General features: G+C 43.9%; 1 protein-coding gene across 1 annotated transcript in view; it reads left to right on the plus strand.

The window, feature by feature from the left end:
• The window catches only part of efcab6 (EF-hand calcium binding domain 6), a 54,149-nt gene that overhangs the window by 1,110 nt on the left and 34,263 nt on the right, over nt 1-18,776 (plus strand). Inside the window, exons 2-5 of the mRNA XM_069192886.1 lie at nt 1,663-1,797; nt 2,178-2,398; nt 12,412-12,491; nt 13,316-13,382. Of these exons, the coding sequence (XP_069048987.1) occupies nt 1,689-1,797; nt 2,178-2,398; nt 12,412-12,491; nt 13,316-13,382 (477 nt within the window). The 5' untranslated portion in view covers nt 1,663-1,688. The remainder of the gene's footprint in view (nt 1-1,662; nt 1,798-2,177; nt 2,399-12,411; nt 12,492-13,315; nt 13,383-18,776) is intronic.

Genomic DNA, 18,776 nt, shown 5'->3' on the forward strand with positions numbered 1-18,776 from the left:
CGTGGTGATACCTGTTGAGGGGAGAGAATCGCCAGTGTAGCACTCATCCATCAAAGAGCAGTAGAACTGGCGCGAGCCATCGTAGACCAGTATCGCATGTGAAGTTATGGGAATGGCGATTATAACGGAACTAGAGAATCTCTGTGGTCTATGTAAATAAGATCCTAGGGGATCGTCAATATTTGTTTAAAAACATTAGGCCTCGCGGGGCAGTAGGAATTCAAGGAAATGCGAGTCTTTGGACAGAGAACTAGTTCAGAAGCAAGAGACAGAGGGACCCACATGGGGAGCTGTGATGAGTGGACTACCAGAGAAACCTGTGGAGGGATGACTGCTCGTCCTAATTTCCAGTTCTAAGATCTAGTTTCTTGTCTAGTTAGTAAATCATTCAAGTTCACAGGTGACACCATACCTGGAGGGCTAGCAAGCTAGCAAACAGCTGTAAAAGCAGTAGTTGAAGTCCAGGACTGGGCCAGCATCAATGTTCAACATCGACGATCTAGACTCTTCTCTAGTTAGTACATTATTCAAGTTCACATATGACACCAAAACAGGAGGGTTAGCAAACACCGTAGAAGCAGCCAGCTGAATTCAAGACTTTGATAAAATGCCTACACTGCCTACACTGCCAGGGAAAAAGAACTGAATGTTTTCAGTCTTGGACAGCCAGTACCCTGGCCTCCCTCTGGAAACAGCTGGATGAGATCCTAGAATCTACTGGGTACTAACTAGCAAACGGGCCAGATGGACTGAATGACCTCATCTCCTTTGTAACCTTTCTCATCGTCTTTTTCTGTGTAGCATAGTTATTCTTATTTAAAGAAAAAAGCATTGTAATGAACAGTGATGGTTCTTTTCATTTATGCTCCCTGCGGTGTCACAGAAGTTCAGAAAGAGCCTCCGTTGTGACGGTCTGGGTCACGAGTGGGGAGCTTCAGTGCCAGCGTGTGTTGGTGAAGTAAAGGTTAATTCCACGCTCAGAAACAGAAAGATGAAATGCAGTGTTTTTCGCCTGCTGGGCCTTTTGATCAGCTGAAATGGTATTTTTTCTCGGTGCTTTTCAGTGTAGAATTAACCTTTACTCGTTCCTTATTCAAATAATGAATAATAGGAATACAGTTATTCATTCTTTTGTGGGTTAAGCTAAAAATTAAAAAGTGACTATTATTTTGAAGGAGCAATCAGAAACATCTGTAGATCTGTTTGCCCAAGGCAGCGGTCAGTGATGCAGTCAGTAAGAGAACAGACCTACTGCAAAACGTACAATATCACAAATACAGTCTCACCTGGCGTGTCTGCTCTAACACGTCTGTCAGTATTAAAGACCCATGCTCACCGTGCTGCAGGGTGTGTGGTTATGCTTTTAGGGGATCCCTTTAGGTTCTCTGAATGCTAACTCTACTTTCATGGTGTTTTACAAAAACTTTGAACAGTTGAGCAGATTGAAATCCGTAAAACTGCTTTTGCTTTGCTGCTCCTGTGCGATGCACCATATTACTTTTCAGAAACCACCGTAAAAGAACCGAGGAGCGTGGAGCTACAGTAGTACTCTGGAGCTGTGCTGTTTTTGGAAACTATCCTGCGTGATTCAGTGAAGGAACAAACATGTACTTCTTGACATTCTGTCACTGGTTAAAGTTCACCCTGTTCTCGTTGTTGCAGGAGAGCAGCGCGGCTGTGCTTCAGCCATGAGCGGTTCGCCGGCAGCCCGCCCAGCTCCGGGCGATCTGCGCCCCGTTTCTCGCGGCATCGTCATCCTCCCCAGACCGCGGTCTTCCTCCGTCAGGTCCGCCTCCAGTAAGTTTCACCTGGGCCGGCTCGTGGTGCAGGAATGTGCACCCTGATGTGGAGACTGGGAGGCTGTGTCTGTGAGGATGTCGGGAGGAGCATCGGGGTGCTGTTGCTCGCATTCTGCCGACCTCAGGAATACTTTACACACTGTGCTCCCGACACGCAGTACGTTTTACGGAAAATGATGAGGATTTATGTGAAAAAGTTATCAATAATCCTGTCGTCATCGCACTTCAGAAAAGGGGAGAGCTGAAGCCTCTTTAATCAAATATTTAACAAAGGTGCTCAGAGGGGGCTGATAGGCTTTATGCTGCTCTTCAGAGGTCCTCTGGATCAGCACGGCTCCACGCGCCCCCGGTATGTAACTGTGCTGTGCTTCCCTGCAGGCCCCTCGGCCCCCTCGGCCCCGGACGAGCACCTCTCCGCGGCGGACGTGGAGCGGGCCCTGCAGCGCCGGGCGGCGGGCAGGCAGGACGCCCTGCGGAGGGCGTTCCGGGCCAGCGACCCCGAGGGCAGGCTGGCGGTCACGCCGGGCGAGCTGCGGCGCGTCGTGGAGAGCTTCCTGCTGCCGCTCACCGGGCGCCAGTTCCAGGCCCTGCTGGCCCAGGTGGGTGAGCGGGGTGGGGGGGGCTGTGTGTCTGCGTCCTGGTGCTGGTGCTGCGCCGGGCTTGTGCTCCAGCTGGAGCAGAACGGTCGCCACAGGCAGGAAGGGGTGACGGCCCCTCATTATGAACGTACAGACACAGAGCTGGCTCGTCTCTCCCCTGTACCACAGAGTAAGACCACTGGGCTCTGCAAAGCCTGGTCTCGGCCCAAACCCAGCCTGACAGCTGGCAGATTGACCCACTGTCCCGCTGGTACTAAAGTGCTTGTCTTTTTAACATCACAGGCCTTTACAGTGTCCATATAATAATAATAATAATAATAATAATAATAATAATTGCTTACACTTATATAGCGCTTTTCTGGACACTCCAATCAAAGCGCTTTACAGGTCATGGGGATCCCCTCCACCCTGAGTGTGCAACCCCACCTGGATGATGCGACGGCAGCCATAGTGCGCCAGAACGCTCCCCACACACCAGCTCTCAGTGGGGAGGAGAGCAGAGTGATGAAGCCAGTTCAGAGATGGGGATTATTAGGAGGCCATGATTGGTAAGGGCTAATGGGAAATTTGGCCAGGACGCCAGGGTTACACCCCTACTCTTTTCGAGAAACGCCCTGGGATTTTTAATGACCACAGAGAGTCAGGACCTCGGTCTATATATGTTAAATAACATACATGGAAGAGGTGTTAGTGGGGCCAGCAGGGGGCGCTCACCCTGCAGTCCATGTGGGTCCTAATGCCCCAGTATAGTGGCGGGGACACTGTACTGTACATATGGCATGTGTACATATGGCAGCTCTGTTTGATTTATTTTATTTCAATGAAGACAATTAAAACCCTGTTCAGTTCAGTTTCTTGTCATATGCACAAGTGCAGAGAGATGCTTATTTGCATGTGTGCTCCAATACAAAGACATTAAGGAAACACCAAAAACATAAACACAGAACAGTGGCAGCGACAAGTTAAATAACATACATCTTAGAAAAACATTTTTTTGCTTTGATTGTAGTTTAGTCTTTATGATGAAAGGCATTTTTGTGCAATTTCAAGAAGTATTTAATAGAAACGTGTGTGCTTCTATTTTTGAGAACCTTTTTTTTTCAATAAAAGAAGGAACATAAGATTTGAAGGAGCAAGAGCTAACAGCTACAGTGTTCAGCAGGCTCCTGAGGTGCCCTCTTTTGCCAGCAGGTGGCGCTAAAGTACAGCTCCAAATCTGGTTCCTGCTGTGAAAAACTTCATCTCAGCAGACTTCAGCTGCTTTCTTCGTGAGCTGTTATGTAGGTTATACAGCTCTTAAGTTAAGATTGTTATGATTTGATGGTAGAAATGGAGCTCAAGTGCCAAATAGAAATTAAATGTTGAAATCTGATGGGGCTGTAAAGTTAAATGGACTGGCCTTGTTTCGAAAGCTCCAGAGACCTTCTTAGCCCCTCCAAATCTTTAAACTCTTGAAAAGTTGTGAAGTTAAAGGCTGCAAAACCTGCACAACAGAATTTCAGTATTATCTTTCTCAGATTATGGGGCGTTAAATTACTCCAAGGCTATTTGTGGCCTGTCGAATTGACTTCCTGTACGCAGCTTGAGTGTGGACTAGGGGCTTTTGAGTCTCTGCTCTGCCCAGGGCTGCTGGTTCGAGCTCACAATGGGCCACTAGGCAACTGATGCTAAAATTCCCCTCTAGGCAGAGAGCACAGAGCTTCTACATAGACTGTATGGGCTGATGGGGCTGGGAAGTCATTGAGTTGGCATGCACTTGAACCCGTGCTGCTGGTGAAGTGGCTGAGCAGTGTGGACAGGCAGAGCTGGGCTGTGCCCCTCCTCCAGTGCACCACAAGCGGCGGTGGCCTTTTCCTCGGCCTCTGGAGCTGCTCCATGGCTGTGGTGCTGGGCAGCCATTGGAGTTCGAGACTGGGTCATTGCTAATTTTAAATCCCATAAAGGAAATTTCCATTTGTGAAGGTTTATAGTTTATATATATGTGAGATGATGCCTTTAGGCTTTGGAATGAATAATGTGAAAGTTATAAAACTGCTAACCAGATTTTTTTTTTCCCCTCCCAAATCACACTTTTGAGTCTGGAATGTAAATGAATAATCAGAATCTTTATGTCACATGTCGTTCTGGTCTCTCCTCAGCCTCTTCTCTGTCTTTGTAATTCTCATCGTTTCATTTCCCCTCCAGCAGCAAGCCGGTTCCATTGACAATATTGCGGACACTTCTCTCAGGCTTGTAAACCCTAAGAAGTGCCAATCACCAGTGTTGCTGCCGTTTCCCTGAAGGGAATTGATAATGCCTAGCACTAGAAAGCAGACGGAGCCTTTGAAGGGTAAAGACAGCATTCCTGGAAAAAATGAAATCACAAGCACACGCCAACTAAAACAACAACCTCCAATATGTTCTGGAAAAAAAAGTACTGTGCTTTTTTTAAGACATCATTCTGACTCCAAAACAGAGGCCTGGAGTGAAAATGTAATCAAATCTTTTATGGAAAACGCAGTCAGCACTTTAATTTCTCACAGTTCGTTGTTTACAACAGATGGTATGACCACTGACAAGACAGGAAGTGAAAAGTCCGTTTTTTCAGGCCCATCAGAATTTTGACATGTGCCTTACGAATCCGAAGCAAGTGTTTTAACTTAAATCACACCCTCTGCCACCAGTGCCACTGTGTTAAGGATCAAAAGTCATTTTGTAGTTATTAGCTCCCCTTAACCATATTTTTTAGCTATTCACAACCTATTTATTTAGATAGATAATACTTTATTAATCCCGTAGGAAAATTGATGAAGGGTATCAATGTAGGTAGGGTATTTGTGTAGTTTCATTTTTTCCAGATTGGTATCTTTCCAATTCTTGTGAAGCCTTTTCTGTCTGCAATTCTCATTTTTTTAGTTTCTTTTAGTCCCAACCTGCTGACCACAGTTGTAGTTTTTAGAGGTGGGTCTAGGTGGCTTTTGTGTAATCATGCTCACATCTCTAGTCACCTAGCACATCCTTGTTGTGTGAAGCAGTGCCGTCCGGTAACATAACTACTCACACTTCTATCAACAAATTGCAGTTTAACAAATCTTGATTTGCGATTAAATTAATAAAATCCAGACAGGTTTTAGTTTGCTCAAGAAGAGAAAAAAGTAATAATCTTGTGAAACAGTAGGCTTTTCAGATCGATTAGCTGCTAGCAACCAAAGAGACTCGTGGGCAGATTATCCTCTCTTTTGTGAACTTTTTTATGTTCTCCTTGTAAAGTAGTAGGCTTAATACCAGCATGTGTTTGAAGCTCATTACTGTAATTTAGCAGAAATTAAAGAGGTTAATGTTTTTGAAAATTGTATTAACTGGCACTAAAAAAACAGCCTTTGAAAACAGCCATTGAAGAGCAAGACTTACATTCTTTGAAAAACTGAAAATACAAGATGAGAAGATACAAAAATTAAAGTTTTTATGTCCTTTGTTAAATTGGCTGGTTCTTCACACTTTAAAGACAGAGTAAATCAATTGCCCTGTAGATTACATTTAATGTTGACAAGTGCAGAATGTTACCTGCAGTAAAAAAAAAAGAAAAGAAATACTGTAAGGGCACAGCCAGTTCAAGTAAGCCGGCAGCCCTGTCTGGACCAGATTACCCACAAACCTCTGAGGCATGAGCTGCTGCTGCCCCCAGTCACCTGACCCGTTGTGGGAAAGCAACTGTGGGTCAGATGAGTGATACAAAGTCGGGAAGCGAAGGCTTCTGTCAGATGGTCAGTCTGCCACAGTCTTCTGCAGCGCACCCTCACCAGAGAGATGGGAGGAGGAAGCGAGAGATCTTTGAGAGGTTTGAGATGTTTGGAAGTGCTTGGTTGTGAAGAGTCTCCGAGAGAGTCTTTGTTTGGAAGAAGTTTGAGAAGTCTCCTGGTGGGACTGTAGTTCTGAGAAACAGTTTGGAGTTTGGAGACAGGCAGCTTTGTTTGTTTTGAGGCCAATAAACAGCTTAGCTGCCCACAATACAACACGCAGGGATCTAACTACATCTAGTCAGGAGCTCAGAACACCGTCAGGCTTTTTGTTTAATTTATCGCTTTGGCTTGTTTGGTGATTGTTTCTTCCTGCTGCGTAAAATGAAATGAGAGCAGTGTGTTTTTAACCTTGCAGCTGTGTACATGTGTGACTGTTGTCCTGGACCTGATAATTTTTTAAGGCCCTGTTAAGACACGCCCCATGGGATGGTGTCACAATACATAATGCAAGAGGCTACTTATCAAAAAAGAGTTATAAGATGAGATCACTTTATTGACCATATAGAATTTCTTGCATTAGGAATATGTCTTTTCGCAGACCCCAGCTTGCTCTCCATGAGACACAGAGACAGGGAGAGAAGCTGGGGGTCAGAGCGCAGGGTCAGCCATTCACATGGCACCCCTGGAGCAGTTGGGGTTAAGGGCCTTGCTCAGGGGCCCAACAGAGTAGGATTCCTCTGCCGGCTGCGGGAAACGAACCACCAACCTTCCAGCCACAGGCGCAGATCCTGAGCTTCAGTGCCACCACTCCGCCCAAGTTAGTTGTTTATGTGGACTATGGGGAAGCAATAAAAGATGAATGGAATGCTAGGTTATATAGCTGAAAGGGATGTTATTTTAAATTGTACAGTGGAATACTTGGGCCTCATTTAGACTATTGTGTTCACTTGTGGTCACCACATTACACGAAAAATAGTGCTGCTCTGGAATTAGTCCAGTGGACAGCAACCAGACACATTCCTGGGCTTCAGGCAATGAACTACACTGGTAATGTGATCCATGGCCACACACCTGGCTGGCTGAACACTGTTTGCAATGAGAATGCTGATTCTTCATCACCATGCACTGTCCTGTGGGAGCATTGCTAATCATCAGCTCACTTCACATGTCATGATATGTCATTTAAGCCTTGAGAAAATGATCTGAGAAGATGAGAAGCCATAAACCATGCCATGCTCGTAAAGTAACAAGTAAAGGTTTATTCCAGGCTGAAAAGAGAAGAAAAGAAACCTGCTTCAGGTGCGAGGCTCCACGGGCGAAACGTGTTTCTTTTCTTCTCTTGTGAGCAAACTGAGCTACTGTACGTTCTGTGACGCTGCTGTTGTCAGTAGCTCCTGATTAAACAGATAAAGGGCTGTGCTAAGTAAGTGTTAATGTCAGTGATCAACCATCGCCCTGATCACCCGGGGCTGTTGTACAGTGATGTCAGAAGGCAGCTGCCTTCTGGGTTTCCAAGGTGTCTTTGAGGAGTAAACCAGCGAATGAAACACAAAATATAACAACATCCAAGTGGTTTGCATAAGACCAGTTTAATAATCGATCCAAGGAGCTTATCCAGCTGTTTCTTGAAAGATGCCAGGGTGTCAGCTTCAACTGCATGGTGGCTTAGCTTGTTCCACACCTCCACAACCCCTCTTGTAAAGAATTGACTCCTGTTTTAGATGTAGTTTCCACTTATGCCCTTTGGTTTGTGTCCTGTTGTTCATGATGAAGAACTCCGTTGGGATCACTTTGTCGGTGTCACTGTCAGTGCCCTTGATGATTTTGATTTCTAGTCTTTTCTGTTCAAGACTCACTTTTGGAAAAGCTGAGTGCTAAAGATTATTTACATTTTATACAATATTGGATGGACCCATGGCAATGTTAAGTAATTTCTGTTTTCCCAGAGGAAAAAAAATGGGAAAAATTGTAAATAATGTTTTGAAGACGAAAAAAAAATATGGAAGAATTGTGCTTATATGTTATTCTAATAAAAACAGACCTGGAAGTCAAAATAATTTTTATTAATAATTTAATTATAAAGGTAATCTTGTGGGGTACTTGAATTACATGGATACTTGCAGTTCTTCATGATAAATTAGATGAATTAATAAAGACAAAGGCACCACCTTCAGCATAGCCACTCGATTCCCTAGCAGCCTACCCCTAACCCTTCACCTTTGACCCTTGACCCTTGACCCCTGACCAGCAACCTGTGCCCTGGGGTGGTCTGGGCTTCCTGGTAGTAAATTGCCCTTGTTATTGCTGCACTTGCTGGCCAGCGCTATTCCTACAACACCCCAAGCCCTGCTCTGTGTCCGGAGTCTGCGCTGTTCACTGTTGTATTGCCTACGAGGGTTTTACAGGATCTCAGATGTCAGATTTCAGAATCCCCGCCTTTTCGCTCTAAATCTCTCATTTCACAAAGTGGTCGGTTCTCTTGTTTTCTGTAAAGGATTCAGTCCTACAGACCCAAAGAAAACAAACAGGTACACAAGTTATTCACACATTTAGTGCCATTTATAAAGGATTTATAAGTGAGATATATAAAATATAAACAGAGTGACATAAATTGTAACAAGCCTTCAGTGTAGGTAGATAAATCCTAGTACAGTACATACCCTAATACTGATCACAGTCTGAACCATACCCTTATTTAGGATTAGGGGTATGTAATTGTTACAAGAATTGTTGATAACATCGTTAATAACCTGTTAATAGATTGTATATAAACACTTTTAATAAATGCCTAAACCAAAGTGATTCAGCCAAATCATTCTTGGCTAAAAAAGTCATTATCTAATTATTAATTGGGAATAGCTTTCTGTGTTGTGCATTGTTACACAACATTTTCCTGTAGGAATGTCACATAGCTTGCTGATATAAGGCATGAGGTCACTGACAGTCATCGCAGCCACCTGAGGCCACTAACACAAAAGCATACTGCATGTGGCTTAAACTAACATGTTTAGATTCGATTAAGCTGTGCATTAATGTGTCTCTGTATGACAAATTTCACGGAAGAAGTATTAGTTGGGTCCCGATGTCCTTATTATTTGATGGCTTTTAATGGTTTTGTGCCTTTTGCATGTGGAGTTCAGCTCTGAATGATTTATGAACACACAAACGTGTCTCTCTCCAGTGGAAAGTTATGAGGTTGCCTAGTGATGCATACATCAGCTCAACCCAGGCTTCGCTTTAGTTCAGACTCTATCAGCATGTGTTTCTATTATTATCATCACATGATATCTGTATGTATGTTGTCAGGCCAAGGGGAAGGAGGCAGAGAAGAGGAAGAATGAATTAGAAGAAGTTTGCAGTTACTCGCATCCGTTGTCCTAGAATCCATTTTTTCTGCAGTGTGAGAGGCATTAATTGACAGGATCCACCAAAATATCCAGCACAGAAAAAAAAGATTCTTCTGAATCCTTTAAAATAAGAATGTAGATGATAAAGTGAAATCACTTGTAAATCCCCCAACAGGAGCAACTGTAGAGGTTAATGCTTTTAACAGAAGATCTTTAAGTGCAGAGCTAGAAAATACCCACAGACAAATCTGGGGATACAAAATGATATTACTGTATATACTGTACATGGGTGTCCACAATGTGTGGCAAAGGGCAACACCAGAGCAGTAGAGCATTAAATCACAGTGTTGAAATGACCTGAATGACAGACTTACCAATAAGTGAACACCAGAGGTATTGTTTTCGTAATAATGCTGTAGAATATGCATGGGCATTTTAACTTCTACCTGCATACTCTTCATGAACATACTGTAGCTCCTGGCTGCAGGCCTGCTGGAAGTACTTTGCTTACTGGAATCCAAACTGATTACATTTTCTAGTTTCACTGCACTGTCATGACAACTTGAGAGTGCCAGAAATGATTTCAATCCTTTTAAGACAACTTTCCATACAAACTATATCATTTTTTTCTTCCAAGACTTCCCACATTCTTGAAAGTTTTATTTAAAGGATTGCAGTGTGAGCAGCAACTGTTATTGTTATGGAACATAAGGTCTTTTGTACCTAACAGAATGCGGAATGTGTCGTTTTCTTTATTCTTAAGTTCAGAGCCAGAAAAGATCTCAAGACAAGAATGTGGGAACTGAGATGTTTTCACTAATCAATTATTAAAGGGCAAGCAGTTGTCTTTGATGGCAGGGACATTGTGAAACTCAAATAATTGTAGAAAAAACTTTTGTTGTATCAGGATTGTTAGTAAAGTTTCCAGGGACATCATTAAAACATATTTAGAGGAATAGTTTTGTACAGGCAGACAAAACTTGAGCAGCCCATTGTTTCATATTAGTATATACTCTGTCTAGTAAGAACCTAGTCTGTAAATCCAATATTGTTTTGATGCACTTTCATCTTGTAGTGATTTCCACAACTGATACATGTATGTCTTAAACCTACAAAAAAATGTAAAGATTAAAACAATTTTATTAAAACTGTAAAATAGGACTTAACGGTCTCCTGTCTGGATTTGGAGGGAGTCAGGTGATACAGGGGCAAGCAGAGATTCTCATCTATAATCTTCTTTATAGCATTAATGCTTTATCGTTTTAGTGGTCGTCTTTTCCTTTAATGGAACAACATAGGACTTACAGTAAGGCAGTGTAGTACAAATCTATCTTCTTAAAAACTCAAAGAATTAACTAAAATGTAAATACGTTATTGCATACATCAGTAGAATGTTACTGTAATGAATAAGCATGTGCCAGATCTATCTGGTTCCTTTCATATTTCATTAAATTCTCAGCAAGACAATCAAGAAGCATTAACAGAAATTTATGCTGGCTGCATCATTTTTATCTGTTGTGTTTGCAATAATTCCTAATATATTTGTTAAATCTCTCTTTAATATTTATGTTTTTTCTGGTGTTACAGACATTTGTTATTTGAGTATAATTTTGAATTAATGATCATTTAATTAACTGCATATGTACTTTGTTCTGTTATTGAAGGATTTACTGAAGTGGAAGAAATGTGATTAGGAGAAATTGCTTATGTAGTTCCATCAGAGTTGAGTGGCTGAGAACCTAATGTCTCTGAGTGTAGCTGTGGTGGTTGTGGTGAGTCACTGCAGCTCTCAGGCTTCTTCATTTGCCCCAATACTACTGGAGCCCACTCCATGGATTGTACAACTGGATACTTTTAAACCCAACAAGTACCTGGGTACCAAATCATACAGGTCTTTTTCTTAAAATTGAACTCTATGTAACCCTATGACAGAAGAAGAATGAGCACCTGGTTATGCACCAGATCACTGAGAGTTGTGGTTTGAGATTCAGCCTCAAACTGAGGGGACTTACAGAGACGCTGAAGTCAAGTGCACCCACTTTGATTTCAGCAGCTGTCATCGAGTGGCTTCCCCGAGTGTGGTCCCTGAGTGACCTCCCCGAGTGTGGTCCCTGAGTGACCTCCCCGAGTGTGGTCCCTGAGTGACCTCCCTGGGTATGGTCCCTGAGTGACCTCCCTGAGTATGGTCACTGAGTGACCTCCCTGAGTATGGTCACTGAGTGACCTCCCTGAGTATGGTCACTGAGTGACATTCGGGGTATGGCCTTCCTGAGTATGGTCACTGAGTGACCTCCCTGGGTATGGGAATTGAGTGGCCTCCCTGGGTATGGTCCCTGAGTGACCTCCCTGGGTATGGGCATTGAGTGACCTCCCTGAATATGGGCACTGTGACCTCCTTGAGTATGGTCACTGAGTGACCTTCCTGGGTATGGTCACTGAGCGACCCTGAGTGTGGGCACTGAGTGACCTCTCTGGGTATGGTCACTGAGTGACCTCCCTGGGTATGGGAACTGAGTGACCTCCCTGGGTATGGGCACTGAGTGACCTCTCTGAGTATGGGCACTGAGTGAGCTCCCTGGGTATGGGAACTGAGTGACCTCCCTGGGTATGGGCACTGAGTGACCTCTCTGGGTATGGTCACTGAGTGACCTCCCTGGGTATGGGAACTGAGTGACCTCCCTGGGTATGGGCACTGAGTGACCTCTCTGAGTATGGGCACTGAGTGACCTCTCTGGGTATGGGAACTGAGTGACCTCCCTGGGTATGGGCACTGAGTGACCTCTCTGAGTATGGGCACTGAGTGACCTCCAAAGATATGGGCGTGGGTGTGGGTATGTGCACCTCATCATTAAACATTTTTGACCTCATTGCAATAAAAGACGTATGAAACAAGGGTTATCTGGAATGTTGATCAATTAGAAAAATGTGTTCTAATTTTGATTTTCAGGTTCCAAGGAGATTCGATGGAACTGTACCTTACATGGATTTCCTGGGTAGATACTGCAGACCCTGGACTGTGAACAGCAGGTATGTCGCTGGTAGGCAGGGCTTATAAACTGACAAGAGGTTATCTTTCATTTAGACTGGTTAGTAATTCCCACATTATCATTCCTATATACTCGTGAAGACATTGAAAAGGATTATTTTTCTGAGCAAAGATCTTACATTTTAATTTGACATTAACATCAATCAAACATGATATCAAATAAAAATGCTAGCTGTTACTGTACAGAAGGTACTCGTTTTACCTAGAACAAGAGTCCCGTGGTGTTTGTTAATGAGTGAGAAATATTTTTCCTATTCACGGTGATGTTGAATTCTGCCTGAATCTTGAGGCCTGTGACTAATGTTGGAGACGGCAGCTGGCCGTGAACGTGCCCTTCCCTGAGCTGGTGGCAGGAGTGTCAGGGGAGTCTGCGTATTCTAATCGACATGGCGGTTCTGTGGAATCGCCTGAGTGCTTTGTTTCTCCAGTTTTAACAAAACAAGGCAGTGCTATAGTTTTATATAGTTTATATAGTTTGCCAAGACGCACGTTCAACACAAACAATGCGCAAAAGGAAAAGTTTCGTATTGAATAACTGAATGGGAAACCCAGGCAGACAGCATCTTGCCTGCTTTTGCAAAGGAAGGCTGGCCTTATTTTGCAGTGAGGCGAGAGACACCCCTGGCCACTCCTTCTTCAGCTGTGTCCTTCTGTTGTAAGAGATGTCTGTTAGCAAGGTGACTTTCTGAAAATCCGTGGTTTCAGAATGTGGGACAGCTGCAGTTTCCACTCGGGCTGACAGTGAAGCCGATAAAGTCCCCAGGACTGTGCACACACAAGGCTGATGTCTCCTGCTTTTCCCCAGGTGCAGTTCGAGCAGAGCTAACCGGTCTTTGACTCTTGTGGAGTTACAGCGTCGGCTCAAAGATAAGGTTAGGAAGTGTTTTTACATTCTGTGATCCATTGGAAACAAACATACCATTAACAACGTTACAACGTAGAAAGAACAATGTCAGTTTAACAATGTAATCATTATTCCAACACTCTATTATTAAGAAACATCATAAACATGTGTTTGTGAATCTGGTGACCTGTCTTGCAAATTCATACAGAATTTATGATTTATTATCTACTCAGTGTTAATAATTTCAGAGCTGCCTAGATGTGCAGCTTTGCAGCACATTTGCTACAAATATCATTATAATAACTCTCCTTCTGTTTTCAAATCTTTAGGTCCCAAGAGACTTAAACGTATTTCTTTTCAATTTTCATGTAAAAGCTACATATAACTTCGGGCACTGTGATGGGGCTCAGTGAATATTAAGTAGCAGTACCAAGCCCCATGTGTCTATACATAGGTTCACAGTTGTTATTCTGTATGTAAGTAAGCCTGACATGAAACAGTTGAATTTGTTAAATGAAACTAGAGGATGATGTAATACCCCGGAGAAGTACTATTCAGAGATTTTGTAATTAATAAAAGTCTTACAGATTAATATTTATACAGGTACAAAACACAGGGATACTAACTACCTAATTTATTTGGCTATATACCTCTTAATTAATTACTGGTGCTCAAGGTGTGGCACCCTTGCTGGGACTGGAGCTCTTTTTAATGAGCAGAGCCTGAGGTGTGAAACCTGCTCCTGTCGTCCCTGGGCCCCCCGTCAACAAGCCCAGCCGCTGAGGAGGGATTGTAGCAGGTGCAGCAGGAAGAGGCCTGCATGTTGACAGAGTAGAGAGGTGGTTAAGATACAGACTCTGAGTCCCTTTTACCGCCATGACTCCAGAACAACAGCAACAGCAACAGCAACAGCAACAGCAACAACAACAACAACAACAACAACAACAACAATAACAGCTTCTAGCATTATTTTGCTCTTCTCATTCCAAATGATGCCAAGGCATTTTATATATATAATCCATTATACACCAACAGCCCCACTACATGGTAGATCAGGGGAAGTAGTGGGAGGCTGCCTCACCAATTTAATTAAGGGGGAACTTTAATGAAGACAGATTATACAAGACCGGAGTGGAGTTCAGCCAGGATGCTAAGGTTAATACCCCTAGTCTTACGAACAGTGCTCTGGGATCATTAATGGCCCAATAGTCAGGAGTTGGTTTAACAGAAAGATGGCAGCTCATCCCGTGCAGAGGCTCCTGTCTCACTGTAAAGGATGTCCTGGGCTGACCTAAATTTGTGGATCTTGGAAGGCCAACAGCATTTTGCGAAGACAAATCTAACACATCTGCTGCAATCAAACTGAATCAGCCATTTCATATTGTCTACAGCAATAACAGCCATAAACTAGGCCTTAAGAACTACTGTAATTTGTAATGACATTTGTTTACTTAGGAGCTGTGTAATAATAAAATGATGTGACTGTTAGTGATATGTGCTTTTTACAGTTTTGAAAAAGCACTACTTTTTATCAAACCAGAGTCAGATTGAAAAACTTTCACTTACTGACAGTGTTGATCAGAAACTGCTTCTCCTGCGACTGAATAGAAATCTGTGGCGCTGTAGAAGGCGGCTTGGTTGTTTTCTCTGAAATAATTGAGGTGTGTTCCACTGTGTTCCACGCTTAGCAACCATTCCCATGAGGATAGAAGTGAGCGTCCCGGCCTGCCGTGCAGGAGGCCCGGGTTCGAATCCCTCACGGAGAGGCCGATGGCTTGAGGGCGGTGTGGCATCTGGTGGTGGGCGGTAAAAGACCAGCACTGGCTTCTCCTGCCGCCCTCAGAGGGCACACGTGCAGCCTGCACGAGAGGGCAGAGTCGCTCGTGAAGGCGAGCTGCCGGCAGGTGGGCGGGACACAGGAGTCTGTCAACACTTCCTCATTCTCCCCTGTGTGCGGCTGCAGGCCTCATAGCCATGAACTACGGAGGCTGTAACAAAAAAGTAATTGGTGATTCCAAAACCCCCAGGCATGCAACAGATTTAGCAGGTTCGTGTCTGTTATAAAAGATACCTGTCAGCATCAGACATTTAAGGGAGAAATTCAGAAAAGACGTAAAGGGAAGGTGGCAGTGTAAGATGGCAATGGGATCGGTGTCAATTAAGGGTTTAAGCCACCATAGGGTGCTAGTGAGTCACTCCAGTGGCATGAATGTAGAAATGCTTTAATATCACATAGGCATGAGGTTATTAAACAACCGGCCTCACTGATGTGAAGCCCAAACATCTTTTATAAGGTCAAGGAAGTATGTAGAGCAGGTCAACTCAGGGGAGTTGGACCCTTGCTGTCAAGCCTATCAGCAAGCACCAGAGATCACTGGGAGTGTGGTGGTCAGCTCACTAGGGCCCATGTCCAGCGGTGAGACCCATGTTAACATCATACCCCGGAAGGGGCAGGTTCCAGCACACTCCCTGAGGGCCTTGAGCTACATTACAAGCAGCCTGCTCTGGGGAGAGAGTAGGGCTGTCTGAGCGAAGGAGACTTCGTGGGGAGGTGTCTATGTGTGTCTCGTGAGGAGACACTCATAATGGTAACCAGTTAAACTCCCAGGTTAGGAGTGAGCAGGCTGGGAGTAGGGGGACCTCTAGACATAGGTCATCAAGATCAGGGGAGGCTCGTACCGGAGTAACAGCCTTGGTAGTTTCTGTGTCGGCTCACCGATAAAATGAAGAGGGGTGTAGAGTGAGACTGGCCGAATGGAATCGACCGGGACAAAATACTTGCCAGCACTACTTGAAACACAGGGACCCGCTTGGATACAATAAGGTTACAACGGTGTTAATGTGGCAGACTTGCCCCACGCTCCGCTACCATGAAAAGGGATCTGTTTCATCTGGTGAAGCAGTGGGATAGCGCCCCTACCGGTAGCTATGTGTGCTGCTTGAAAAACTTGGAATGTCATGCCCACTTATGTAGGAAATCCCATTTAAATTGTACAGCAAGGCGAGTGACTGTAACTCATGTCACGAGGGGAAGTGAGGACTGAACACAAGAGCAGGATAAGGTGTGAGTAGCAACCTAAAACATCCTTAGAAAGAAACTAAAATCTGCTTTACCTGACACTACACTGAGCGCAAGTGGGCTGAGCGATGTCACTGTGGCTCAGGATCTGCGCCTGTGGCTGGAAGGTTGCTGGTTCAAATCCTGTGGCCAGCAGAGGAATCCTACTCCGTTGGGGCCCTGAGCAAGGCCCTTCACCCCAGCTGCTCCAGGGGTGCTGTATAAATGGCTGACCCTGCACTCTGACCCCCAGCTTCTCTCCCTGTCTGTGTGTCTCATGGAGAGCAAGCTGGGGTCTGTGAAAAGACAACTTCCTCATGCAAGAAATTGTATCTGACCAATAAAGTGATCTTCTCATCTTCAAAATAGAAGAGATGACCTCTGATTGGGAAATTGCTTGCTCTTCTAGACTCAGTTTGGGAAGGAAGGGAATGTGCAGTATGTGATTTGTCTGTCAGGAAGGAGGAGGTCACATTGCAGAGAAACAGGTTATCTGTTAGTCAGGTAGTAGCCTGGAAATCTGGCTGAGTTGCTCAGGGCTTCCCCATACACTAGTGATGTCGAGGGGCAGCGCCAGAGATCCGAAAGGCAAGTTGTTTAATAACCTCATGCTGATGTGATATTCACGCATTCCTGCTTACCTCTGGAGTGTCTCACCAGCTCCATCTGGTGGCTTTCTGTAACTGACACTCCAGACCCGTTGCCCTCTTACAGGCAGGCAAACCACTGTTTACTTCAAGCCCTGATGAATTTACATTATGGTAAAGGAATTTGCTATGTATGCTAGGTTCCATCGCAAGTATGAAGACATTAGTCCACCTTAAATCTAATGGATGAATGAGCAGCTGAATACTTTGACTGACATGAATTTAAGGTGGTCAAAAGGAGGCCTTGTAGACGTGAATGGGCTCTAACAGGCCTGATCCCTGTGTTACCGTGTGATTAATGACTTATCAGTTGTTTAATGGGTAAGATTTTTCTTAACCCTTTAATTGTCACTCATGGAGATACCACTTAGACATTCCATCCTGGTCAAGAAGATGTAATATTTTTCAAAAATAAAAATTGTCAAGGGGATCTTCAACATTACCATCTAAAACTGAGTTTCTTACATTTGAGCTAGGAGGGCCGAATTAACGAATGGCCTCCTCTCATCTTTCTTAGAAATAAACTAAAAGCTGCTATAGCTGACACTTCACTGAGCGCAAGTGGGCGGAGCGGTGTCACTGTGGCTCAGGATCTGCGCCTGTGGCTGGAAGGTTGCCAGTTCAAATCCTGAGGCCGGCACAGGAATCCTACTCCACTGGGGCCCTGAGCAAGGCCCTTCACCCCAACTGCTCCAGGGGTGCTGTATAAAGGGCTGACCCTGCGCTCTGACCCCCAGCTTCTCTCCCTGTCTGTGTGTCTCATGGAGAGCAAGCTGGGGTCTGTGAAAAGACAAATTCCTAATGCAAGAAATTGTATATGGCCAATAAAGTGATCTCTCTCTCTCTTAAAGTGAGAAATTTGTTTTCAAATGGTGAACGTTTGATAGCCAATGGAATGGACAGACAAAGGGTTAATCAGAATGATTACAGAGACATTTGGGAGTAAATATAAATCAGCTGTAGTTTTAGTAGTTTTTTGAGGTTTTCAGCACAAACAATGGGAGTCCCCCTTTTTAGTTTTAAAAATGGTTCATAAGTTAGGTATTCCAGAAAAGAGAGATTTCTTATAGTATTTGCAAACAAGCAAATGTCTCTCAGAAGTGTGAGTTAAAGGAAAAATATACTCAGATTTGAGAATAAATATTCTCAGATTTCAATGTTTTTCCTTTTATCTCGTACCAGTTTTTAGTTAAAAAAAATGAAGTGACAGAGGAAGGCTTCCACTCAAACACTCCTGTCTCCTGGTGGGATAGGAATGCTGGAGGGGAGCACTAGTTGATGTTTGGGAAGGAATGAGGTCAAATAAGATTCCATATTTCTTTTCTTCTTACTTATTACTGTGTTTGGACAATTGCTTCATTTTTTAATTCTTCCATTTTTTGGGTTCTTTAGCGCCTTTAAAATGACTGCTCCTGTTCATATGAGTGGATAATGGAAGCTGTGAAGTTGTTTGATGGCTTTCCTTATTGCTTGTTATTCTCATAAACAGCGCATTCTATCTTCATTTGCACATATCCTGTAGGTATGTATTGTGCTTGAGCTCATCACCTTGTTCTTCCGATGTGTAGTTACATAGTTGAGAAATCAACAAGCCGTCAGCACGGACTGTAAAATATTTTAATTAATTGCTGACTTTATTTGGAAATGAGTGGGGAGCTGCGTCAGTTTGGTTTGGCTACAAAGGAACAAGCAGAGGTTAACTCCACACTGAAAAGGA

Source organism: Lepisosteus oculatus, chromosome 7, assembly GCF_040954835.1.
Source record: "Lepisosteus oculatus isolate fLepOcu1 chromosome 7, fLepOcu1.hap2, whole genome shotgun sequence".
Lineage (NCBI taxonomy): Eukaryota > Metazoa > Chordata > Actinopteri > Semionotiformes > Lepisosteidae > Lepisosteus > Lepisosteus oculatus.